Genomic DNA, 27,616 nt, shown 5'->3' on the forward strand with positions numbered 1-27,616 from the left:
TACGCCTACAAGCGCCACAGGGGGCAGGTGAGTACGAGAAGTGCGAGAGAGAGCAGGGCAGTAGCGAGAGTTTCACGGATGTTCGGGACAAAGCGATGCAATCGTACATGTCATTGTACGACGATTTCAAGCACTACCAGTCCTAGGCGCTCTTGAGGGACAAACAGAAGTTCGTTGGTGGTGTGATTCCCCCATCGACGGCAACGAGGAAGAGGGCGTCGAAGCGCACCTTCGCTGATTATACAAGTAGCGAGAGCGGCGTGTCTCCAATGGACCTCAACAATCCGGTGTTCGACGATGAGAGTTCCGGCACACCTGTGTCCTCCCGGCGTCCCCCTGGCATCAAGGCTGCCAAGGGCAAGGCGACCACATCCGCCGCCACGCCGTCTGACCAGCCCCCGAGCCCGACCCTGAGGGAGACTTCGGCTGCGTCGCATGCCTATACGGATTTGGTGGCCTCCTCCGACTACAGGACGTTGTTGGACGCGCACAATGCTCTGATGCAGGCGACCAACCCGCTCAAAGAGAAGGCATCCAACGGATGATCGATGGCCTTAGCCGGAGGTTGGGACTACTCTAGACGAGCCGATGGGGCGTTTTTTTTTTTAATTTCTTAGTTTGTAACTTTTTTTTTATTTCTTAGTTTGTAACTTTTTTTTTAATTAAGTAAATGTAGGATTTTCCTTAATTGTGTTGTTTTTATTTTTTTATTTTGCTTGATAAATTTGCATAAATTATATAAATACAAAATAGAAGTAGTATGCTTAGGGCATCGCTTAGGGCGGGCTATAGTCCGCCCCACTGCAGGTGGAACGAGATGAGGATAAAATGCTGACGTGGCGGTGCATAGGGCGTCGCTTAGGGCGTTCCACTGTAGATGCCCCGATGTTGTCTAATTTAAAACTCATTGTATTTTCACGGCTTTGGTCTATATAAAATCGGATGTTCATGTCATTCTAATTTATTCAATTTTGTAGTAATATTTTCTTTTTCCTCTCGAAGTTCCAAATAATTTAAATCATCATATTATAATTGATTGAAGCATTCTGCATTTCTATCTACAATAAGAATCAACGTTTTTTTTATAAATACAGTGGACTTCAAATTTAATCACTGAAAAATGCATTTTACATCTTTTATTAGGTCTCTAAACTCTGAAATGATTTTCTATAAATCTTCGATTGGCTTATTCAAAACTTGAATATCAAAATTAACATCCTAAATAACTAGTACTTCACTCAAAATATGTCTGATTTTCTTTTTCATCTACCCCATAAAAATAATTCATATTTATTTATAAATATCTTTTTTCTCTTTTTCTTTTGCTTTATAATTTATGAGCCCCACTATCTACTATTACTATTAGTATATTCCCTCCGTCCCGCTTAAAATGACACGTTTTCTTTTTTAGTTTGTCCCAATTAAGATGACACATTTTCTTTTTTTAACTTTCTCTCTCCAATTAATACACTCAACCACTTTTTCTCACTCTTATTTAAATATCCATCTTTCCTTATCTCTCTACTTTAATATTTACACCCACCTTCTCTCTCTCGAGTTAAACATTTTAACCAATAACTCCTAAAATTCCGTATCGGCTAAGCAATATGTCATCTTAACTGAGATGAAAAGAGTATTATTTCAATCATTTTTTATCTTTTTTTCATTCTATATTACTTTAATAATTACGCATTAAAATCTGTATAGTTTTCAAATCATCAATTGTGGTTCAATAGATCAAACTGATTTAACCACCAGTCAAAAACAATACTATAGCAAATACACACATATATGAGGTACTTAAATGTTAATCGATCGGCACTTCTGCTAATGCCTTAGCCTAATTCGTTGATGGGCTCAACTTGATTACGGTTAGTATATATGCAGTCTCGATTATCAATTCTAATCGATAACCTTCAATACCAAAAAATTAAATGATTGACTATAATCATAAATTAAACCTAATTTAATTAAAGTTAATCGGTCCAACAAATTTTCAAAATTAGTTCTGTCTGTATCCCTCTCTCACAATTTTCGCACTCGCGTAGAGCCGCCGACTCCTCCACAGCGTCGCCCCCTTCTCCTTTAGCGCCGGCGAAATTTTCAAGTAAAAATTCTTTTATTCTCCACTTTCAGTTTGCTTTTCAATTTTATTTGGTAATCTGTTTATGACATCGTGTAAAATGCAATTTTTTTCATTTATTTATAAGCCCCTTTTAGAGAAACCTACAAACTGAATTCTGTGTATATGCAATTCGAACCAAGCTGCATTATGTATATTTGTGGAGCCATGGAGGATTACTTCTATTGGAATTTTGTGTTGTGACTTAAAAGATGACGAATGCTGCAGTCTTTGTGAAAAATGGAGTCAATAGTGAAAAAATATCAGAGACAATTCCGGAAAACTAAGGGCGAAATTGACCGATGGGAAGAGCTCCAGTCTCGGCTTATTTCCCAATTCTGTAACGCATCTTCCATAATCCAGAGGCTGCAGGTGTCACTCTCTATAATTTCGTGTGTTTAATTGTTCTGTTTCTGGAAATGTTTATTGATTTAATTGATATTTTAGGCGATGCAAAATTCACAAAACTATGGTTTTTTGGGATGTGTTGAGGGCATTGAAGGTGTTGTGTTGGCAAAGCAGATGGATTCCCTTCAAACTATCATCATCAACATCAACACCGCTATGTAGTGTGTCTATTTTTTTGTCGCTGCTTTCTGTTTTATTTTATTTGCAAGCTGTTTTTGTATGTTTGTGTTTCGTGTAACTTTTCTTTTAAAATATAAATTTTGAATTATTATAGGAGTAGTATATATTTATATTTGTTATTGCCTGTTGGTTTAAAATTGAAACCACTTGATAAGAAACAATGCTTTGCAAACATGTACTATAATGTGTATCGATTATAATAACTTATACATAGGTTCATGCATTGCTTGTTGTAATTCTTTATTAGCATTGCATTTTTCCTTGTCAAGTGGACTGAGGAAGTTTTGAAATTGGAATATTGGAATATTTGCCTTTAAGAGTAAATCTGTTTTCAGGAAAGAATTCGGTGGGATTGTTTCTTCCCTTGAGAAGGTAGTTCGTGATAGCAAGCAGCTTGCGAAAGCGGGGTCTGCCCAGATGACTGGAAAACAACTGAAGCTACAGATTGGAGTAAAACCAACTCTTGCATATTGCATAGAAGGACTTAGACTTCTTGAAGAAATGCATCGATCAGAGTAAGGATGTCATAATTCTATCTATCGGAAATGTTGTTCTATTTGTTTACCTTGCTTGGTGCTTGTACCAGAAAATGGAACATTAGGCAACCCTGGTCCTAGATCACACATGGATAAATTTCTTATGCTTTGAATTTAAGTTAGTTGTATTGAAATTTCTGTTGTGGTTAAAGACTTGAAGTTGTATTTTGTTCTTATAATTATTCCGAGTATGGGACATGTGTGAGATTAATGCTATCAATAGTTAGCTTTAGTATTATAGACATACTCCTGGTGCTGTAAAATTGACATAATTTCCATTTGGACTAATTTCAGATGCTATCCCGTATAATCTTTAAGGAATTGTATAGTTGAAGTTAGAATTTTTGTTTTGAAAATTATAAAGGTAGGCGCAGATTTTTCTCATGACGCCCTGTTGTATGTTTAAGGAATGTATTAACCAATTACACTTATTGAAAAGAAAAGTTTCTCACAACTTATTTTGGGTATTTTGTGTTCTAGAGATTTGACATATTAATTGTAACTCGCTATTTTTCATCAGGTACCTTCTCAAATTATCTATTGTATCAGCACTTCCTGCCCTTGCATTGAAACCCAGGTTAACACCCTTCTTAATATAATCTAGCTAAAACCTATGCCTCCTTTCATGGCCTTGGAAAGATGGGCATAGTAGTCTCTTTAGTGTGGTGTATGTCATGGTAAACAATGAAACCGAGCATGCTTTTTCATAACTCTATGATTCCGGCCCATCATTTATGGCTGTATTCGTTCAGACAAGCTAAAAACTTGATTTATGCAAATGAAGAATGAACTAAAATTAAATCTTCGGATTACCACCATGCTTTATTGATGCTTCTTGTAACTTTTACTCCTTGTACTGTTTAGTAATTGTAATTCCTTGTTCATACAAGTTGACTTGAGGAAGTTTGTACCCGGGTTTTAAACTTTGACTTTGCTATTTTATTGATAGTTCTGGTCTAACAGTTATATGTTCGTTGTTCATGTCATGTATTTGCTTTCATTTTTTTAGTGGTCCTGTGATGCTTATAAATATCTACGCTCTTTCGGTTTTCATGAGTTCATTGTTGGATTTATCTTTTCAGTGCAAGTGCTGACTTAGGGGCACTTCAGCAGCTTTTAGTAGATCAACCTAATCTCCCTCAAGAAGAAGGTAACAGAACTTTCTAGCAGAAGCATTAGTAAATTCCTAAAATCAGAATTCTTATTGCAGGATTCTTACTGTGAGTTCTAATGTTCATTAAGTTTAACTAATCTGACAAGAATGCTAGTTGGCTCAGCTTTGCAATTTGAACAATAATTTTTTTTTATTCTATTAAATATGGCTAGATGTTAACGAATATTTTGGTTTGACAGTATCTGCTTTTGCTCGTGCAGTGCAACATATATACGACATTATATTTGCTGAAGAAATTTCTTGAAGTGTTTGTTGTACATGGTAATGTCGAATGCTGAAGAAGGAAATTTTGATGACCTTGAGCATTCATTACTGAACGGTAATGGTGAAAGAAGCATTATTGATTGCTCCGACCTCAATCAAAGGAAGGCAAACATCCGGATCTTGTGACCTGTAATATCATATCACCGTTCCTTGCAAGAGCCCACAATTCAAACTTAACCCATTAACTGAATCTGTAGTCTTGATTTTTCTTAACGGAATCTGTATTTTCTTGTACTACAAGGTTAGAAAATTTTCATCCCAGCTAGTTTTGGAAAATTTCAAGTTGTAATTGAAAGAGTAGAAGGTACATTTTTTGAAGTGGTTTGTGTTTGTCCGTCGATAAGAAATGTTTGCGGTTTGGAACAGTCGATGACGATTTTGGACCAAAAATTGTTGGCCACAGGAATGGCTTTGGATTCTGGTTCTGCATCCATTGATTTGGACTCCATATAAAGTTAAGTAACAAAAAAGAGAAAGAAACCGCCTTCCTATGACAAGTCCCATCACTAATTAATTGAAATTATTTGTACAGCTAAGTTAAAATTGATCCAAGTCAATGATGAGGGTAGTCGCATGAAATTATTATGGCAAATTTGAATCAATAATCATAGTTATGTTATCCCATAAGTATGGTGGCCGTTAATATAGCACATGGGAAGGAGAAACTCCATTATGGATACCAAAACCCAAAATACCTCAACTTTTCCATCATGCCATTTCAATTATTAACATTCAAACTTGACCATAAAGTGAAACACTAAAACAACCGCTTTTGTTTTCATCTTTCATTACTATCTCTTTATTTTTCCTAATTTTAGTTAAGGCCCTGACCAATTAATTGAAACAAGATCGAGTTGTGACCTAGCTAATTAACACTTGATCATCTCATCTCTTAGAAATCACATATGACAAAATTTAATTTTGATTTAATCAGAAAATGACGAACAATAAAAACACCTGTGAATGTGATGTCAACATACTTCTTACCTAGTCTAATGCTTAAAACTAAATCCATACCAAATATTTAACTCTAAGCTTGATCTTAACTTGCTTCATGAAAATAGTGAGCCTCAAAGGCCCAAAACCCAGCCAATTAGATAGAGAGAAATCTAACTTTATTATCCACATGGTAAAAAATAAAATAAAAAAAATAAAACTAATTCTCAAGTTACAATACATAGCACACTAGATGACTCGAACAGACTCAAACATCTGATCTATTGATTGAAGGGGAAGCGTCTTACCAATTAAACAGCGCTTGTAAAATTAAACTAATTAACCAACCACACAAAAAATGAAGCAAAACACAAGCCACTTTGATGGAAACACAGATCAAAATATAAAATTAATACCTCGTAGCTAGCTACATGTCCGTATCAATGAAAACGATAGCTCACTCAATTTATCTCAGTTAAACATTATGATTCACACATAAAATTTGATGAGAGAGATCTAGTCAAGGGTAGTGGAATGGGGCAAAATGATCCAAGGGAAGGGTGGATTGGTCGAAGAGGTCGGGCATGGGGGGGTCGAAGAGAGGGGGCATGTCGTCGAAGAAGGGGGCCGGGGGCGGGGGAGGGGGCTGGTGGTCGAGGAAGCACGCGAGCCGGCTTCGTGCAAGGAAGAGGTCATGCTGCAGCTCGACCATCTTGTGCTGCAGGGATGCGATGGCCCCAATGCACCCGTAGACCGGGTCCTGGAGGCGCACCTCAGCCTCGAACACGAGCGAGTTGACCGCGTCCTCCCGGTGCTCCTCTGGGACCTCGTTCAGGATCTTGCTCACGTTGCTCGCCCCGAACACCTTGTGCACCTTGGCGAACTTCTTTGGCTCGTCTGACCGGAAGTAGGGCGCGAACTGGCAGTTCGGGGTGCATCTCCTCTTCAAGAACTTGCACGCTGCGCACGAAGAGCTCGACCGAGGCTCCTGGCTCTTCATCTCAACTATGTTTCAAGTGTTGTTGGGTATATATCAATTTATAGACTCACCTCACCCTAATGGAAAAGATTGTTTTTTTAGATTTGGGGTTGTTTTCATCAGGTTTTGATTAATTACATGTATTAATATTAGTTGGTTTGTTAATTTTATGTTGAGGGTAGATATGCACTGTTGAACACATTTAAGTGATGTATAACCACTCTAATTATGTAGATATCTTGTAATTTAGTGGCACATTAGTGATGAATTAGTGGCACCTAGGCATATAGTGATGAATGATGAAAAATGTCTAAATCAGGTATGATGGGATATGATAGTTCAACAACAAAGCAGACGAAACAATTGTGGCTTCATGAGAATATATGGGGCCTATATGGACTCATCAACAAAGTTAGATGAGATGTTTCACATATCTATATAATTCAAGAAAAGTTATTTCACCAGAAAAGAAACCCTAGTTCAAATTTGATTTATCAACAAGCTTGGAAACCTCAAAGCCTATACTATGCACTCTGCTTTTATAAGTTTTGGAAATTCCAATATTCAATTCTACAAAATGGAGAGGCACTCTATATCAAATCACCTTTCAATCAACAGAATATATATCTGTAGCTCAATTGAAAGTATTGTTCCTAATATTGTCGAACATTAGTACATCCATTTGCTTTCGATTTTTCTTTTAATATAAATGGTGAATAATAATTAAGCTTTGCGCTCCATCAGTTTCCGTAGAAGTGTGATCATTTCCAGGCGTTTATTTGTTTCTAGCAGCTTGGGATACGTGTGATGCATGCACTTCTAAGTCCATCTACAACTCTATCACTATCTCATCACTTAACTTACACTATTCATAGATCCTAATGTTGTGATTTTTAGGATATGTTTCATAAGTAATAAAACCCCAAAAATACTACTAACTGCAAAAGAATAGGCGTGCAATGCAGTATAATAGGTATCGAACTCATATAAAGGACAATGACGGTTAGAAAACAATTAATTCATGTTGTTGGATTGCTCTCCTTTTTGGAGTTAACAATTACAAGTCAATACAACTAGTACCTACTTCTATTCCTAGGATTATTGTGTTCAACAATTGTGGATACTCATAAATGAGTTCTCATAGAAAAGTCCAACAAGTTGTTCATAAGTTAACCTATAAATAAGGACTCTTTCCTTGTGAAGAAACATCTCATATCCACAACAAAACATTTATCTCACTTATATTTTCTCTCTAATCTCTACTTATGACATTGGGCATTTTATCCTTATAGGGAATTTGTAATAGGGCTACTTGTTAGTTCATAGAACTTATTTGGTACTCCCATCAACATTATGTAGAATATTTTGGCTCTCTCGCCGATGGTTTTTTACCTCTATTTACATGGATTTTTCCACCTAAGACTTTTGGTGTCATTTTTATTATTTTTATTACGTTTTCATACTATTTAGTTGAATTTATCATGCTCTGCACTCTGTCCCCTACAAATTGGTACCAGAGCCACGATATTTCAACCAGGATATTTTAAATATGTCGACGAAGTTTAACATTGAAAATTTGATGGTAAAATTAGTTTTGTTATCTAGCAAGTTCAGATGTGGTTGTTCTTATCCATAATGGCCTAAAGAAGGTTATATCCGACAAATTGATGAAGCCAACCACTGCTACAGAGGAGCAGTGGCAAGAGATGGATGAAAAGACGTCGTCCACAATAAAATTATGTTTATCCCGTGACGTGCTACGTGAAGTCATCAATGAGAAAAGTGCAACAGTCATATGGAGTAAACTAGAGCCTTTATACATGACCAAGGTCTTGCAGATAAACTCCGATTAAAGGAGAGACTCTTCACACTCCGTATGTCTGAAGGTACTCCCATTTAATCTCATCTAGATAAATTCTATTCCAACATAACTGATTTGAAAAAATAGGATGTCAAAGTTGATGATGAGGATAAAACTGTACTCCCTCCGTCCCACAATAACAGTCACATTTGGTGTGAGCACAAGTTTCAAGAAATGTAAAGAATAGTGGGTTAGAAAAGTTAGTGGAATATGAGGTCCACTTTTTTATATTGGTTTCATAATAGAATATGAGTGGAGTGAGTTAGTGGAATGTGAGACCAACTTACCATTTATGGTGAAAGTGAAATGTGACTCTTATTGTGGGATGGACCGAAATGCAAAATGTGACTCTTATTGGGGGACAGAGGGAGTATTACTTTTACCTTTGATGATGTCAAGTATAACCTACTGTCTTAAGAAAAATTTGATACCCTAATTCATTCTAGAAGTTCGGGCGAGAGACTAGTAATTAGATGGAGAAACCAAGAAGTAGGTACCAATGATAAAAATAAATCCAAATAAAAATCTAGAGTACAACTTTAAGTATTGTCATTATTGCAAGAAAAAAAGGTCATTAAATCTCTAAGTGCTTTAAATTGAAAATATATACAAAATAGAGAAGATAAGGGTAAGCCACCCAAAAAATCTGTTGAAGCTAGTTTTGTATAAACCTAATCTGATGGATATTGTTTTAGTGCTTCTGTTACTGAGCTAAGGTCTAAAATTGATTGGGTTCTTGATTCCGGTTGTACATTTAATGTGTTTTCCTAATATAGAGTAGTTCATCACTTATAAATCTGTTAATGGTGGTCTTGTCTTAATCTGAAACAATGCTCAATGCACAGTTGTCGGCAGATGTACAATTAAAATCAAGACACACAATGGAGTTGTGAAAACTTTAATCGTTGTCAAACATTTCCCTGATTTGAAACGAAATCACATTTCCCTAAGCATTCTTAAATCTCAAGGGTGTAGATACTCTGCTAAAGATAGAGTCTTGAAAATTTTCAAATGAGCTCTTGTGTTATAAAGCAATTTGATTTAGTAGTTTGTATTTGTTGCAAGGTTCAATTGTTACAAGGTTTTTGCAGTCGCCACATCCAACAAAGACAATACCTTGTTTTTGGCATTTGGGATGGGCGACATGAGAGAGAAGGGAATCCAAATTCTCAAGAAGAAGGGCTATCTTGGTAACCATTGTACCGGTATGATTGATTTCGCTTAATATTGCATTTTTGGTAAGCAGAAAAATGTGAGCTTTTCAAAGGCCATTCACAGGATCAAAGGTACTTTGGATTGTATCCATTGAGATCTTTGGGGTCCATTGAGAGTTCTCTCCAGAGGTAATGTCACTATATGTTACGTTTATTGATTATTTCTCACATAAACTCTGGGTATAATTTCTCAAGCAAAAGAATGAAGCATTTTCCACTTTTAAAGAATGAAAATTACTCCCTCCGTCCGCGAATAGGAGTCCCGGTTCACTTTTACCATAAATGGTAATAGGGTCCCACCTTCCACTAACTCATTTCACTCACATTTTATTTAAAACTAATATATTCAGGTGGGACCCCTATTCCACTAACTTATTTCCACCCACTTTTCTTAACATTTCTTAAAACACGTGCCGCCAACAAATGGGACTCCTAATGGCGGACGGAGGGAGTATTAATTAAGAACCAAACTGAGAAGATGATCAAGAGGCTAAGGACAATCAATGGCCTCGAGCTATGTTCAAATATGTTCAATGATTTCTGCAAGAATGAAGGTATTGCCAAACACTTCACCGTTCCAGGAACTCCAAAAAAAAATGGAGTTGCTGAAAAGATGAATAGAACCATATTGAAGAAAGTTTGTTGTACGCTCTCCCAATCAACCTTGGGGAAAGAATTTTGGGCGGAAGCGGCTTCAACAACATGCTACTTGATAAGTCGCTCACTAAATCGATCACTCGACTACAAAATTCCGGATGAAGTTTGATCAGGTAACCTTGTTGATTATTCTAATTTTAGAATATTTGGTTATCCTGCTTACTCTCATGTTGATGCACTTTTTATTAGCACTAAATAAACCTGCAAGTATACAAAGTATATATAGTATAGCTAAAGGTTAGTACCGGATATCGAACACGGGGAAGGCAAACACAAAGTGTCTATCCTCTACTAAGACTCAATTACTATTTGGAAAAACAAAAGGTTTTGAAAAACTTTTGAAAAACTAAAAACAATAAAAAGCATAAAACAACTAAGAGCAAATAAAACACGGAGATAGACGATAGAGATAAGGGAATCCCAGGGATGTGCGTTCACAGCTATGGTTATACAAATTCCAACTACAATACCCTAGCACAGTTTACTTTGAAAGGACGAGTCACCTAGCTTATGCTCAATTATGCACGTTTTGGCTCTCTTTTTCGGCTCAATTATGCACGTTTCTCACAAAACACGTCAAAATACCAAAATAGACAAAATATGCAAATAATGGACGTCTAGAGTGACTTTGACATAAAAAACGGACCAAATAATGGCCTTAAAATAGTGCAAAATCCGAGTGTATCACATGTGAACAAGCAAAAATTGGAATCTCATGCTAAAAAATGCATTTTCTTAGGTTATAACTTTGGGGTTAAAGGTTATTGTTTGTATAACCCTGAGTCTCACAAAATATTTCAGTCGAAATGTAACCATTAATGAAAATGTTATGCTACTTTTGGAAAAGATAGTTTAATCCCCTGCACTGATTACAGTGATCAGGAGGACGTTCGACAGAAGGTGGAGTTTGAGATTGAAGCTCTCATTCTGGAAGCAAATTTCCCTAATTCTTCCACCATTGAAGAAGATAAAGTTACTACACAAATGAGTCCACAATATCCACCTCAACGTTGAGGTTTACCACAACCGTTGTCAATGGCTAAAAAACTTCTGCAACAAAGACTAAGAAACCCGTCTCTAGGACTGAACGCAGAATCTGCCAACATTGCTCATGCATTGACTGTAGCACAAGAGATGGGTGATGAGGGTAAACCTAAGAATTATTCTGAAGCTATATCTAGTTACAAATCAACAAAGTGGATTGCTGCTATGCAAAAAGAAGTCGAGAGTCTTCGAATAAATAAAACATGAGATTTGGTAAAGTTGCCGGAAGACAAACAAATCATTAGTTGCAATTGGATCTTTAAGAGAAAAGAAAGCACCCATGATGTTGAGAAATGCAAGGTACAAAATACGATTTGTTGGGAGAGGTTTAGATCAACATGAAGGTATCGACTTTAATGAATTTTTTTCTCCTATTGTTCGTCATTCTTCAATTTGTGTATTGCTTGTTCTAGTTGTCTTGTATGATTTGGAGTTGGAACAATTATATGTGAAATCTTTTTTTCTTCATGGTAATCTTGAGGAAGAGATTATATCCAGCAGCCCGGAGGGGTTTGTTGTTCCTGAAATAGAGAACCATGTATGTCGTCTGAAGAAAACTCTTTATGCTTTGAAGCAGTCACCAAGACAATGGTATAAGAGGGTTGATTCCTTCATGACTGGACATGGCTACTCGAAAAGTAGTTATGATAACTGCGTCTATTTTCAATGGACATCTGATGAGTCATTCGTATAGTTGTTATTATATGTTGACGATATGTTAATTGTTGTAATAGATAAAACTCTGATCAAGGTAAAGGTGTATAACTCAATATTGAATTTCATATGAAAGATCTAGGTCCTGCCAAGAAGATTCTTTGAATAGAGATTCGTTAAGCTGGAAAAAAAAAATTGACACAAAAAAAGTATGTTGTGAAGATGCTTGGTAGATTTGTGCGAGATTGCAAAGCTGTTAATACTCCACTTGCTGCTCACTTCAAGTTATCATCAGATCAATTTACACAATTAGAAGAGGACCAAAGGCACATGTTACATGCCCCATATTCTAATGCAATCGAAAGCCATATGTACGTTATGGATTCTAGGCCTGATTTGGCTATTAGCAGATTCATGCACAACCCAAGAAAACAACATTAGGAAGCTGTCAAATGGTCCTTTATTATATGAAGGGTTCTCATGATATTGGTTTGGTATTTGATAGACAGAAGTCTGATCTAGGAAGCGTAGTTGATTATGTTGATGCCGACTATGGTGGTGATTTAGATCGGAGAAGGTCACTTTCGACCTATATCCTTACCTTTGCGGCTTTGCTATGAGTTAGTATTCATTACCTCAAGCTGTTCCAGCTTTGTCCACCATTGAAGAATATATTGCTTCTATTGAAATGAGGAAAAATGATATTTGGCTTCGAGGCTTAGTTACTAAACTTAGTTTACAAGACATTCTTGTTACGTTCTGTGACAGTCAGAGTGTTTGTACGCTCGACCACGAACAACAAGCATCATTCAAAGACCAATCATATTGATATTAAATATCAATTTATCCGTGATATTTTTTATGCAAAAAAATTTTTTTGTGGAAAAAATCCATGTAGCTAAAAGTCCTGCAGATATGTTAACTAAACCACTCCCAACCACTAAGTTCGATCATTGCTTGGACTTAGCGGGTCATTCATAGTTAAACATGAATTCATGGCGAGAGAGTATGTCCAATAAAAGGAGATCATGGTGGAGATTTGTTAGATTTGTCTCCTTTTTGGAGTCAACAATTGCAAGTCAATACAACTACTATATGCTTCTACTCCTGGGATTATTGTTTCAACAATTGTGGCTACTCATAAATGAGTTCCCATTGAAAAGTTCAACAAGTTGTGCATAGGTTTCCCTATAAATGGGGACTCTTGCCTTATTAACAAACATCCTACATCCATAACAAAGCATTCATCTCCAGTTATATTTGCTCTCTTTAATCTCTACTTCTTACTTTGGGTATTTTATCATTGTAGAAAATTTGTAATATGGCTACTTGTCTTGTTAGTTCAGAGAAATATTTAGTACTCCAATCAACATTATTGTAGAATTTGTAATATGACTACTTGTCGAGTTGAGGAAAGCCTCTTTCCACAAGATAAATTACGTCGTGGCTAGTGTCACAGATTGACGTATTGTCCCCAGAGATAAAACAACATCCTCCTAGCGTTTAGAAGCACCTCAAACCCACTATGCACCGGCGAACTTGATGGAGTTCCAAGAATTGAGCTAGACAGTGCTCCTAAGATGTACACTAAAATGTAGAACGGGGGAATAGAGAATGATTTGTTGTTGTAGTGTATTCTTTTCTCCCAAACTCTACCTATTTATAGGCTAGAGATGGAGATATGAACGATCATGGCAATAAGACACTACATTATGTATGTGAAGGTTACTCAAAATGAAAAGAGAAAGGACTTGGTCACATGAAAGGCCAAAAGTCCCTTATTACCATCCCACGTTTCCTACATATTTTTCTTTAACGTCATTCACTAAACCTTCTCCGAGCTATTTCAACTCAACCATATTCATCACCATCATTGATCTTTCGTGGACATTGCTAATCATTCTGATTTGCCTTCCCATTGTGGAGATTCACACTTTTAGATGCATCAAATCTCACTTTGTCTATAGCTCCTCTATGCCTTTTTAACCAAGCTATGATCTTATTTTCTTCGTTCGGCTTGAGATAAGTTGAGAACAATACATGGGATGGTTGATTATCTCCTAAAACAAATATTTTAAATTTTTTTGGAGGCTTAAGCTGAAGATGTTGAGTTTCTTTATTCGATTCTACAACAAAAAGGCACATCGACGTGTCATTATCATGACCAAGATCACATTCTACTATAGAACAAGCTTTAACATTCATGGACTTTTTAATAGCACATTTCCCCTTCAATGTTATCTCGTCTCCATTGACTCCGAAAGTCATTTTTCTTTTGCATGGAGAATCACACTACCAATGACCAAGAATGGTTGCCCAAACTAAAAAAACCTTGTATTTGTCTTCTTCCAGATCCTATATCATAAAGTATGGAATTGACTTTCCATGTTTCACTAGAACATCTTCCATCATTCCTCTCGGCTTGATAATGGTTAACTAGCTTGAGGTGCATGTTGTTGCTAACTTTATTCTTTTAAGAAATCAATTTCTTATTTAGTCTTTAGAATCATCTGTGAAATTTCTAATCTTTGATCAAGTTTACAACTCGAAAACTCCTTATTTCTTTTTTATAGGAAAATGAATTCAAAATTAAAGATCTCATCACGGTGTACTTGAACTTGAGACCGTTAGCTTCAGGTGTTACCACTCTATCATTAGGTCAACTCACACACACAAATATTGGCTAGAATGGGAAATCAAAATAGATTGAAAAAATATGCTTGCTTATATTCTACTCCCTACATCCCACCCTAACTGATGCGCTTTTTTTGGACACGTTATTTTAGAAATTGATATTTAAGTGGAGAGAGAGTAAAGTATGAGAGAAAAAAAATTAAAGATGCTAAAGGGAATAAAGTAAAGTACGTGAGAGAATAAAGTAAGACAGATGAAATGTACTCCGTCTGTCCCATAATAGATGACACACTTGGTTATTGACACGTAAATTAGGAGATATTGTTTTGTGTGTTAAGTGGAGAGAGAAAATAGTATATTTATATTAATGTAAGAGAAACTTTTTTTTTTCAAAAAAAAGAAATGTGACATATTTTGTGAGACAAACTAAAAGAAAATTGTGACATCTATTATGACACAGAGGAAGTACTCCATCCGTCTGCCATTAAATGTCTTATTTTTTCTTTTTTCGCTCGTCCGCTAATAAATGTCTCATTTCACTTTTATAATCTTTGATAAATGGAACTCACATTTCACTAACACATTCCACTCACATTTTATTATAAAACTAATACAACATCTACCCTATTAAAAAAATGAAATGTTTTCCTTTTTAGCTTGGTCCCATTAAAAAATGAAATGTGTCCTAAAATAGAATCAACATCATCTCTACTTTTTTTTTTTATCTCTATTACTTTACTCTCTTTTTACTAATTAACTCACCAAATAATACTGTATAAAACTCAAGCCGGTCAACTATACGACATTTAATCATGGACGGAGATAGTATTATTTAAAATGGTTGACTTACTTATAATAGAACACCACAAAAAGGAAAATAACTCATTTATGGTGGGACGAAGAAAGTACTTTGCATGGAATGTGGAAATTCCTTGGGTCTCTATTTTATGAAGGTATATGCTAGTAAAAGATGACTCATTTATGATGGGACGGAGATAGTACTTCACATGAGATGTGTAAGTTCCTTGGATCTCTGATTTATGAAGGTACATGGCTAGTCAAAATGTGTGTATATTAAGCACTTAATTGAACTATACCTTTATTTAGCATTTTTTCTTTCCTTACAATTAAGTCTTTGCACAAAATGTTATTTTCGAAAAATGAGCCATCAATCTGTAAAGGAAATTTTAACATTCATATTTCGAAGAATCCCCTTCATCCATTCAACACTTAGAGCTACTTCTTTTGTATGTGTGCGGAAATTTTGGATTGAATTATTCTATCCCTACCCATGCTAGAGGTTACAATCTCTCACAAAGGAATAAAATGACCAAATATATCATCAATAACTTTATTTCCACAACACAAATTGCTTGACATTAGTCAATCCAATAGAAAATTCTGGGGTCCCTTTGACACAGTACACCCTTCTAGAGATGCCCACGGTTCATGAACCGCCGGTTCCGGTTCGGAACCGCCGGTTCCGGTTTTAGGAAATGTGGAACCAGAACCAAACCTTGAGGCTATTTCACGGTTTCGGTTTCAGTTTAAAAACCGGCAGTTCCGGTTCCGGTTTCAAACAACCGGTTTTCAGACGGTTTTTCACGGTTTTGAATCGCCGGTTTCCGGCAGTTTTGGCTCGGTTTTGCGGTTTTTCGACGGCTTTTCACAGTTCTGGTCTAGAACCGGCGGTTCCGGCACGGTTTCTGTTCTGGAATTTTTGAACCTGAACCGAACCACGGTTCCAAACGTGGCGGTTTCGGTTCGACTTAAATCTCACGGTTACGGTTCCGCGATTAACCACATGAACCGAAAACCTTGGGCATCTCTACTCCCTTCGTTCATCATTAGGAGTCTCGATTTACTATTTTTTTTCCATCTATTATTAGAAGTTCTAGTTCATTTTTACTATGAACGGTAGGTAGACTCCACATTTAACTAATTCATTTTATTCAACATTTATTATAAAATTAATATATAAAAACGAATCTCACATTCAACTATCTTTTTCACCACTTTTCTTTATATTATTTCTTAAAATTCGTGTCAAACTCAAATGAGACTCCTAATAGTGAACGAATGGGGTAATTCATTAATGACTCAGTACTACGAATTAATTGAAGCATAAATGTTGGGAATATAATATTCAAATTTTACCCAAGTATATATGATAATAAAAATAATAGTTCTCGTTCAATATTTCGAAGGGTTAATGATAATGTATCAGTGGATCATTGACTTGTTTGGAAAATTAATAATATCATATCAAAATTGCCACCCCAATTCAAATCCCCCTTTGAAATAATATTTTGTTGCATGTGATAAAAATCATATTTGTGGATGAGAAAGTGATTATCCGTTGAAAAGAAAGTACAAACTGGAAAAACGTTACATATATTAAATCAAATAAAAGGCCTGGCTATAGGGTGGCTAGGCATGTATAATTTTGTGTATCAAATCCTAGTGCACGATAATAAGGACAATCCACCGCTCTATCTCTTTTTATGTATACACATATGAAATCATAATTCAAGAGAAAAAAGAATAGAAGAAAAGAATAGATGAAAGGACATTTTAAAATTTACTATATTAAAGAGGAGAAGCAAAAAACACTGGTAATGGTAAGACTTGGGTGGTTTACATGGATAATTGACAAGATGTACAATCTTAAAAGATGATACTCCTATATTGGCAATATATTTTACTATAAAGAATGATACGATGAATAGGAAACACAACACTCAGAATTATGTAATGATGCAACTTATATGTGAATTAGTTGTTTGATTTAAGGAGTTGGTGCACTTTAAATTTAGTGATTAGTCCCACCAATACCATGTAGGGTGATCAATTATAACTATAGATTGAAAAGGGTAATTAACCCCAAATTTAAAATAAAATAAAAAAGAAAAAGAAACAAGAGGATGGGGCAGAATGAAAATTGTTTAGATACTAGAGGAAGCAGAGAACAAATGAAAAAGAACAAAGAAAATGAAAAAAAGAGTATAATATTTTAACCAAAAAAAGACAAAAGAAAAAAGATGGGAAACGGAACGGGAAAAATGGTCACTTCAAAGGGGAGAAGGGATTGACAAGCAAAAGAAAAAGATAATGCAAACGCCCACTTGAAAGAATCAAAGTGTGTTGCCATAATCATTGTCGTTTCCCTTTCCAACAAAGAAACGGAGGCCACCTTCCCCCGCCGTGTCACCTCTACCACCCCACACCCACACCCTAAATATAAAGTTGTTTGTCTTTAAAATAAAACGTGAGAATATATTTGAGGGACATTATAAGCATGTTAAGGACCTCTTATCTGACTTTAATCATGCGTTAAATGACCTGTGTTATTTTTGTAGTCGATTAACGTAACTATGCTAGCTTAATCGTGCTATCAAATGGTTGTTGAATCTAAATAACTTTTTTTCGACTTGTAATTTATGTCTACGTATTTAGAGGGTATTTTAGTATGTACAAATTTTAAATATAAATAAATATAAATTTAATTTTTATTTAAGGTATATAACTAGCACAAAACTCTTTTTTTTGTTAGGACATGTCTCTAGAATTCTTTTAAATTGGTATAATGATCTCCTTCGTAGGAGTAGTATTTATTTTCCACACATTGTCGGAGGTTAACTGTGTGAAACGGATGTAGGCCATTTGCCGTCTAATCCGTGGCTCTCAAAATATCGTATGGGTTTAAACTAAAATATAGTTACCCAACTATTAGTTAGAATAATGAAGGATAAGTTCATTTGTACTCTTAATTTCTTCACTTACTCGAATCATTAAATTAAATGCATAGAGAATTTTAATTTAAATAGTAGTATTACATATGCGATGTACTTATTATTTTAACTTTGTCAAAACACTATATTATAACATACCACCACATTCCAATCAAATAATTGATTGGATTGGGCTGATTGTAAAATGTCACACTGAAAAGGCACACTACCCGTTAGCATAATTTTAAATTACAGAATATTTTTGGATCAGCTTCTTCATTTACAATTACACATATAACCAAGCCATACTACCCCCCTTTTCTACGTTTTGAGTGGCAATTTCTTCGTGAAAATGATTTGACAATATAAATAATCTACCTTAAAGTCAAGCAATTATGATATCAAATTCGCAACTTTTAGAGTTAGGTAGTACAAAATTAAATGAAAATTATGTTTGCTGGTAACTATAGGCTTCAAAGCGCAATATTATTACTGTAACAAAATTTTTCTCTTCTATCAAAGAGATTCATTTGTTCATTATATCATAATTATCTTATCAGACGCCCACATAAAGCATGTCACTCTCATTTTTAATATCAATCTCAAACTATTGTTTTTATTTCAACCCAAGAAACTTAGAAACATATGTTGGTTATAAAAAAATACACACATATTTGTAAACTTCTAACATGTCCACCAACATCTATCAGTTATTTTATTAAAACATAAGTCAAATGTCATATACTTTTCGGAAATGAAGATTGAAGAGATATAATTTATTCTATTATGACACATTGTGTATTTAATTATAAATCACAAATTAAATCATAAATCACACGTATCTATTATGTTATTTTGGTCTCATTTTAAAAATATTTACAAAAGAATAGTACTACAAATTTTTCTTGTTATTAAAGCAACAAAAATCACTAGTAAGTTATGTGATGTTTTGTACCTTTAAGAGACAAGTAATAAATGCATGAATATATTTGGCATAGAAAAATATGTATAAAATATTTGTGTGTATATATGTAGAAAGCGGCCCACATTTGATATGAAATGAATGGCAGCACCCCCACTTAGGTTGAGTGACTTGATTTTTCGCAGGCTTTGGAATTTTGTGTATTTTGTTAGTGAATCCACTGTAGACTGCACCAACATTCAACCTTATAGCATCGCTGTCGATACAAATTAGTAATTGATCGATTTGATCATAAATAAATGATTAATGTGAAATTTTTAGTAGTAGTATAAAATTGCCCGAGTTAACTCTTGATCAGTCTTCACATTTCTTAACGGGAATTTGTGATTTTCAAATGATCTATTGACTATTGACTCATTAATGGAATGCATTTACTAAATACTATTTATTAGGATTATAATTTATTTCTTGAATAAAATTAATTGTTGGAGTGACAGTGTATATTTTAGTGAATTGAACTAAATCTTAATTGCTTATTGATACAAGAAAATCCAATGCAATTTGATTAAACCTATATAAAATCTAATCAACTTCTATTTACTGTTAAAGTTAAATTATTAGTAATTAACACAAAATATAGAGGTCCACACAAAAATGTAGTAAAATTTTTGTGTTTCAAATATTGAGAATGCGTGATGCATTTGTTAGTCGTTTTTTGGGAATAAATTGTTGCTCTAAGATTAAATTAATGCATGCGCTCAAGGTGACTTAGAATCCAATTTCTTACGAGTCGAATGTCTTACCAACTAAGATGCACTTCGTTGTCACTTTTAGATTAAATCAGCGGATGCAAGTACAGATGTAATATAACCGAGTTCAGTTAAATATACTAATCTTGATTAATAATGTTCGTTCATTTTATATCAATCACGTCAATGCTTGCAAGCCAAAGGCCCAAAATTGGCTTCGTAACTTTAGATGTAGATTTAAATTTAATGAGTTGAACTAATTAGTAAATTGCAATTTTTGTATTATGAAATATAATTTTTGAAATATCAATAATTCATCAAAACTAGTATATAATATTGCTTTATCCGTCGCACTCTAAATAACAAAAATTTTATTTCCGGTCGTCTCGTTAACTAATTAACACTACTAAAGTGTTTTTAATAAAAGAAAAAAGTTTAGTTCCTTGACGTGGATTTGTATATCAACACAAATACGAAAAGTGCAAATGATAACATAGGGGGTCGGTCCATTAAGTAAAAAATTTGGACTATTAAGCCCATTTGATATCTAAAGAAGTAAATAAAATAAAAAATTCTTGGTTTAAGCCCAATATTTGTAACCTGTGCAAATGCGCTATATGATTCTTCCACACAATTAGGTTAAGTCTCTTATTTCATTATGTTTTGAAAAAGAAAATCGCATTTCGTTTAAAAATTAAAATACTCCGTGGAAATAAATGTAGCATGCATTTGGACTTGATGTAGATTTTAAAATAATATATACTCGTATGATGGAAAGTTGATCTACTAAAAGTTTTCTTTAGGGAGCTACATTAATTAATTTCATATATACACGATCGAGGAAGCAAATACTAGTTATTTTAGGGGCTACGTTAACTAATTTTCTAATATGAATAATTCATTTCCGCTAAATAGATAGAATTAAAACAATTTACTTGTATTTAATTAATTAAACAACACATACACAGAGTTTTGTTCAGACAAATTTGGATGTTATATCAACTCATAATCGAATCTCTATCATCAATAGCAATTTTTCTTCTGATAATCGCAAAACTCAAACAAACGATATGTATACGTAGAGCTAGGATTATTAAATTTTACTCATCGCATCTTCCGACCACTAAATAAAGAAAGATATATGTCATGCAATCTTATTTTAAAGCTGTCACTTTTATGATAGTTATTACAAATGGATGACCAGAAATGGAGTCATCACGTTACGGTCTAATGCACTATGATTTACTTATGTTTGTATCCAATCTGAAATATATGGGCCAGCCTGAATAGTCGGATAAAATTAGCGGAGTACGGTTGTAATTTTGCAACCCGAATACAAAAACAGGCTAAATGGGTTTGCCCATTAGGATTGGCGGGTTTAATGGGTTGATCCAACCGGGTTGTGGGTTGGAACGATGGGTTGTAGTAGTTTTTGGTTTTAGGATTTTTATTGTACTTTTGGATTTCATGCGTTGCAGTTCTATAGTCTTCTACAATCTCCCTTCCAAACCTTTCCACTTGGTTCCACACTATCAATTTCCAAGTTCCACCTCGTCTTGTCATCCGCCGCTACCGACTTATCACCGCCAAAACCAATCAAGACAAAATTGAGAATTAGCCTATCAAAACTCCAATATTAGCCTATCAAAACTCCAATATATCCATCGTTCATAAAGAATTTCTTATGAACAATTCCAAAATAATACCACAAGCTTTAATTAGAATTGATATCACTAGTTTTAATTTGTCTTTCTATATATTGTTCTCCCTCCGGCCACCAATTCATGCATTTGACTGGGCACAAACTTTAAGAAACATAGTAGAAAGTGAGTTGAAGCGATTAATGAAAGGTGAATCCTGCTTTTACATATTAGTTTTATAATGAATTGTTGTAAGTAAGTTACAGTTAATGAAATATGAAGTCCATTACCAAAAGTAGAAAAAAACAAATGAGAAGTTTATTGGGCGATGGAGAAAGTAGTTGATCAAAGACTTCTATGCAACTATTATTAAGAAAAGACATGAAAATTTACAGATATTATACTCCCTCCGTCCCAATGTTTTTGGCACGAGATTGAAAAAATTGATGTGTTAAAGGTTACAGAGTAAAAAGTATAATAGAGATGAAGAGAGAGTAAAGTATGAGAGAGGATAAAATTTTTGCAAAAGAAAAAAATGACCCAACTATCTTGGGATAGAGGGAATATGACTCTTAAAAACTAAGAAAGAAAAGAAATAATCTCGGCTGCACTGCTGGGTTGGCAGTCGCCAAAAGGCGCCTTAGAATGCTCCGATAATCTTAAAATGTGTTAAGGTAAAAGTTCATCCAGCAATAATAAATAGAGCTCTCAGTAGTTTACTTGTAGAAAACAAAAATCCGAAATTCCGGAGACAAAGATCTGCAATGCTCAAATTGTTTAATACAGTCGCAAAGATTCATGCAGTTCATATTAATTTAGTTGCTCCATTTCAGATTATATCAATTAGTCTATACATTAAAATACTAATTTTAATCTCTGCATACAATTCAAGAATCAAGAAAAAAACAAACCACACATTACCTCGACAATTTAGATCTGTGCATTGGCAATGACACAAGAAGTACTTGAAAAAAATCTCACTCAGAAAACTCTCCCATTCACAAACTCAGATCTAAAGCAGCAGCCACCTCATCTCCATTCTTCCTCTCTTTCGAGGCCGAAAATAACAAGAGCGACAAGCTGCTGTCGACCTCTTCATGATCATACGCGGCCTTCGTCTTCTTCCCATTTGTCTTCAGAGAGAGACTGAGGTCAAGGTTGAGCTCCGAGGAGGCTTGCTTTCTCTTCAACGGGGCTTGCTCGGGTAGAGGAAACGGGCGAGCATTTGCTTGTGCTAGGCCTCTTTCTTGAACTTTGCTTGCTTGGTGGAAGTTTGATGCAGTTTGCCAAAATCTTTGATTTAACATTAAGTTTTTGTGATCAATAAATCTCCAAGAATTTGTTGACATATATCCATTTCTGGTTATGTTTGGTGTTGCCCAATTAGTACTGTTAATTGAGCTGCCCACAACCACATCCCTATATCTGCAAAAATTGAATTAGGGTTAAATTTTAGTTGATCAAGAAAAATTATTGAATTATTTTAAATTATTTGTCACAAACCTCAAGGTAGAAATTGATGTGTGATTGCTGAAAGTTTGTAGAATTGGGAGTTGGCTGAGGTTATAGATATGTCGATCTCCGGCATCAAGTAGGATTCGTCTTTGTTGTGAAATAACTACAATTTTCCCAAATTAATCAATATCAACACAAACCCTAATTTTTGTAACAAAAAAATCATTAGATATTTGGCTTACCTTCATTGGGATCATCAATCTTCTTGCTCCTGTACATCTAATTAACATAAAAAACAACTAATTAAGTTGTTACTCTGAAAATCAACCAAAAAATTACATGATTTAATTGTATAATTATACCTGAAGATGGCTCTTGACATGAGCAATGCTAAGCCCTTTAACGTTCATTAGTTGTAACACCAATTTTGGCGTAGCTTCTGCAAAGATCAAAACCAAAAACATATAGTAATTAATGCTTTTGTATAAAAAAAGAAATCCTTGAAATGACACGAGGGCTCACTTTCTTCTCCACCAAGCCTCTCAACGGCGTGAACGAAGCAGAGGTGGAGCTCCGGGGTCCACCGGAGACGGGGATTTTTGGAGCGGATATACTGCCTTACGGATCCAGAGCTGGCCTTCTTCCCATTGTTCTCTTCAACTGTGCTGTTACTTGAGCTGTTGCTTCTGTCGTCTTCGCTTCTTTCTTCTTCCTCTTCTTCTTCTCTGCCGCTCTTTGAATTTTCCATATCTTCAATTTCAAAGTTTTCAAGATTTTTAGCTAGCTTGTTTGTGCATAGCTATGATATGATTTCTCTGAATTCAATTCTTTCTTCTTTGGGCATCCTTTTTTTGTTTATGTGAGAGTAGATGGAGGAGGAGGGGAAGTTTTTAGAATTGGGAATGAAAAATCCTTGATTAGGAATATAAAGAAGAATTCCTTCTCTCTCTCTTCAACCAAGGTTTACTTTTTTAGATACATGATTTCCTTTATATGGCTCTATCAACCACCTAGCCGACGAAGATCATGATGTGATGATTTATTATGCAAATATATATTGTGGGTTATATGAATTACACTCAAAAATTAAATTTTCGTTCATCGAAACTCTGGTATACATACATTCATCTAACAATAAGATGCAAATATATATTGTGGGTTATATTAATTACACTCAAAAAATAAATTTTCGTTCATCGAAACTCTAGCATTACGTACATTCATCTAGCAATAAGATGCATCCATAGCAAACCTTTGTGGTCAAAAAGTTGAAAACGGTTCTTCATTTTCATCATATGATTATCATATTTGAACCCGTCCCATAGAAATAGACTAATTGGAGATAACACGAGTTTTAATATGTAATTGGTAAAGTAAAAAGAATGAGAAAAAAAATGGTTGAAATATTATAATGGATGGTGAGGTCATAAATGATAAAGTTATAAAAAAAGGTTTCCATAAATGGATTTGGATTATTTCTATGGGACAGACGAAAAAAGAAATTCGGCCTATTTTTATCGGGCGGATGGAGTATATGTATGCATTGACTTACCTACACAATGCTTTTTTTAGATGAAAATTTTAATTTTAAGTTTATGGTTGAATAAAGGAGTAGGAACTTCTATATATTTGACTAGATTATTATCTTTGATCGAGACCATCTCCAACCATTTACACCAAACACAAACTCATTTTTTAGTATACGTCACACCAAAAAGTAGTTTTACTCCAACCATTTACACTAAATTCAAAATTTACACCATTTTGGGGTTTTTGTTTCACAAAATTTATGCAGTAACTCCATATTTGGTGTTGTTTCACAAAAAACACCAAAATGAGTTTGAGTTTGGTGTATGGTTGGAGAAGATTTCTATACTAAAACTCATTTATGGAGTACGGTTGAAGATGGTCTGAGAATGTTTCTCCTTGGATGACCATTTAGTCAAAATTAGGATCACCGACCGAATCTACTCTGCAAAATAACACCATAAATGATGTAAGAGCAAACTCATTTTGATTTTTTAAGAAGTTCAAATCCAACTTAATTGGTTAATTTAATTATTATCCGATTTCATAAGGTTTCACGCTTTATATTTCCAAAGCGTAGTTGGAGTAATAGTTAATAATGTAGAAATAAGAATATGCCTCAACTTATACATTTGATTGCGTGCATAATATTTGATAATTAAGATCGATCTAGCCACAGTTTTCAAGAATATTAACGTATCTTTGTGAGAAAGGCCTGTGAGTTTTGATGCATGTGCAAAATGGATCAAAGCACATATATGAGTCGGAGTAACAGAAGGGATGAGGACTAAAACTATTATATTAATTCATGTTTATAAAAAAGACAAAACTTGTTCAGACAAGAATCAAGAAAACTGTCTTGTGCTAGTCTTAGGAGCAGTTTTTCTTGTCAACAAGTAATAAAGAAATCTGTGTTTTAGATTCTATATATAAACAACAAATGCTACTACAACTTAAATCGTACCTCATTATTTGACTTTTTTTTTCATTATGGAATGTCTGTAAAAAATTAGGGCTGCTTCCTTGCTTAAATTAGATGCTTCTGGGTTAGCATAATAGTTGGCTATTAATTAATTATTATAGAATTTGGTGTAATGCAAAAAATTAGCACGTTATAAGTGAAAAATTCAGTACTGTACTAATTAATAAATTAATTAATTAATATTCCCAATTTATTGTTTAATTAGTTGTAAATGAATGGGCCATATGTTGGTGTGGATTTGTGGGCGGGCATCTAGCGACTGCTGTCAGCTTGGTCAACTATTTCATGTCTCCTTATGCGAGATTATTACTCCATTAAGCGATTGAAACTTTAATTTAATTAATTTTAATATAATTATAGTACACATATGTATAGAAAAATGATTAATACAAAAAATTGATCTCAATACAAAATACACGTCAAATCCTAACTACTCTATAAGATTTATCAATCTGATAGGTCAATAATTAACCAATAACACGGAAGGTCACTATTTAATCAATTTTAGACCATTTTATAAAATACAACTTTGAGATCATGTTAAGAACATTTTAGGTGATTTTTAATAAAAGGGTCTAAAAATAAACTAATAATAATCGAAACATAACCTTTGTATGTCTGGTTGATTGGTTCTGTGTTTTGTATTAAAATTAAATTTTGCATGGTTCAAAACTCTATGATTGGGTTCATTTAACTTCATCTAAAAATATGATTGGGTTCATTTAAAAAATGGAATTTCGTTAAATCAACATATATTGGTAAAAACTTAAAATGATATTGAATATTATTTGAAATTTATAATTATCTTTATTCCTTTAAAATGAATGAGCGATATTTGATGGAAAACTTATATGCTAATGATCTAAATCTGATCTGTCAATGTGGTAGCATTGATGAGATTCATGTGTCATTTCTTTTGCTGCATGAAATTAGAGTTCAATATTCTACGCTCGTGTGTATTGTCATTCGGATTTATTGGACTGTGAAAAGTTGCTTACTTTCAACTAATTCTAAAGAGAAAAATCCTTTTTTCTCATTATTTATTAATCACAAGCATCTTGCCCTCACTTCGCTACTTAATTGGCCCTTTTTCTTTGTGACATTGTATGCAATTAATGTGGAGTTTTTGCATGCCTATGGTCGAAAATATTTTTTAAAATAAAAATTGCGAATCATTATTTTTGTTGTGGAACATGTATATTACAATTTGTAGAAACACTGTATGACTTTTTAAATTAAAACTTTTGTTGAATATATATGGAATTCAAATCCATGATATAATGCATTCAACAGATCATGAATTTATCATAGTATAATTAAGGGTTTTAAAGGTATCAGATATTTTATATTGAAAAGTTCTTTTTTGGCCTACATATATACTCCTAATATATTTATAAAATCTATTTTTGTAAGCTTTGTTGGATATATTGGTTTAGGGGCGATTTCAGCGAGAACTTTATTTACATGTAAACTTTAAAATCTGAAATCATATTAGTTTTGTGATACATTAATATCAATTGACATCACAAAATATATCAGTTCCTGATATTCAATCATGAACTGAAAGAATTAGGAACTAAAATACAGTAGTACTAGGTTTTTTTTTAGCAAAATTATGAAATGAACCAACCATTTTCTAAATATCAAGAACAGAAATACAGTACCAATTTTTTTAGAAAAGTTTTAAAATGAACCATCTTCTCTATCGAAACAATTTATAATTATCTGAGGACAGTATCTACAAAATTAAAGTTGTGGAGTACTATATTAGCTAGAATCGTTTTGGTATTTGAGATCCTCTGTCATTTACAGAATTACAGTGGCGTCTCTTACTAATTGTGTCACTTATATTTTATTCCTTCATTTCTTTCCTCAGTTTCTTGTGTTTTAATTTAATTTCGTAACATTCTTTAATTGGGTTTATCATACCCCGATTCCTTTTTATTC

General features: G+C 34.1%; 3 protein-coding genes across 5 annotated transcripts; 1 reads left to right on the plus strand and 2 right to left on the minus strand.

The window, feature by feature from the left end:
* The first annotated feature begins 1,966 nt into the window (after positions 1-1,966).
* Positions 1,967-5,031, plus strand: LOC125217817 (uncharacterized protein At5g43822-like). Of its 3 annotated transcripts, none has more exons than XM_048119354.2 (7): positions 1,967-2,107; positions 2,351-2,494; positions 2,570-2,688; positions 3,046-3,225; positions 3,767-3,823; positions 4,329-4,396; positions 4,621-5,031. In XM_048119354.2, exons 2-7 carry the CDS (start codon positions 2,363-2,365, stop codon positions 4,662-4,664), a joined length of 600 nt encoding a protein of 199 aa, XP_047975311.1. In that variant the 5' UTR covers positions 1,967-2,107; positions 2,351-2,362; the 3' UTR covers positions 4,665-5,031. The 3 variants fall into 3 exon arrangements, with proteins under 3 accessions (XP_047975311.1, XP_047975312.1, XP_088924092.1); XM_048119355.2 differs by having other exon boundaries at positions 2,013-2,107; positions 2,266-2,494; XM_089067966.1 differs by lacking the exon at positions 1,967-2,107 and having other exon boundaries at positions 2,115-2,494.
* Positions 5,032-5,777: 746 nt separating this feature from the next.
* On the minus strand, positions 5,778-6,696 carry LOC125217819 (LOB domain-containing protein 21-like). Its single transcript, XM_048119356.2, has one exon. The coding sequence runs from the start codon at positions 6,618-6,620 to the stop codon at positions 6,141-6,143; it is 480 nt and encodes a 159-aa protein (XP_047975313.1). The 5' UTR covers positions 6,621-6,696; the 3' UTR covers positions 5,778-6,140.
* Positions 6,697-22,509: 15,813 nt separating this feature from the next.
* Positions 22,510-24,140, minus strand: LOC125224448 (uncharacterized). Its single transcript, XM_048127845.2, has 5 exons — positions 23,683-24,140; positions 23,523-23,599; positions 23,403-23,439; positions 23,209-23,323; positions 22,510-23,130 (listed from the first exon to the last, which is right to left on the minus strand). Exons 1-5 carry the CDS (start codon positions 23,906-23,908, stop codon positions 22,704-22,706), a joined length of 882 nt encoding a protein of 293 aa, XP_047983802.1. The 5' UTR covers positions 23,909-24,140; the 3' UTR covers positions 22,510-22,703.
* Positions 24,141-27,616: the final 3,476 nt, after the last annotated feature.

This window comes from Salvia hispanica, chromosome 1, assembly GCF_029641045.1.
Source record: "Salvia hispanica isolate PSC_SH4W2 chromosome 1, Shi_PSC_v1, whole genome shotgun sequence".
In the NCBI taxonomy this organism is placed as follows: domain Eukaryota; kingdom Viridiplantae; phylum Streptophyta; class Magnoliopsida; order Lamiales; family Lamiaceae; genus Salvia; species Salvia hispanica.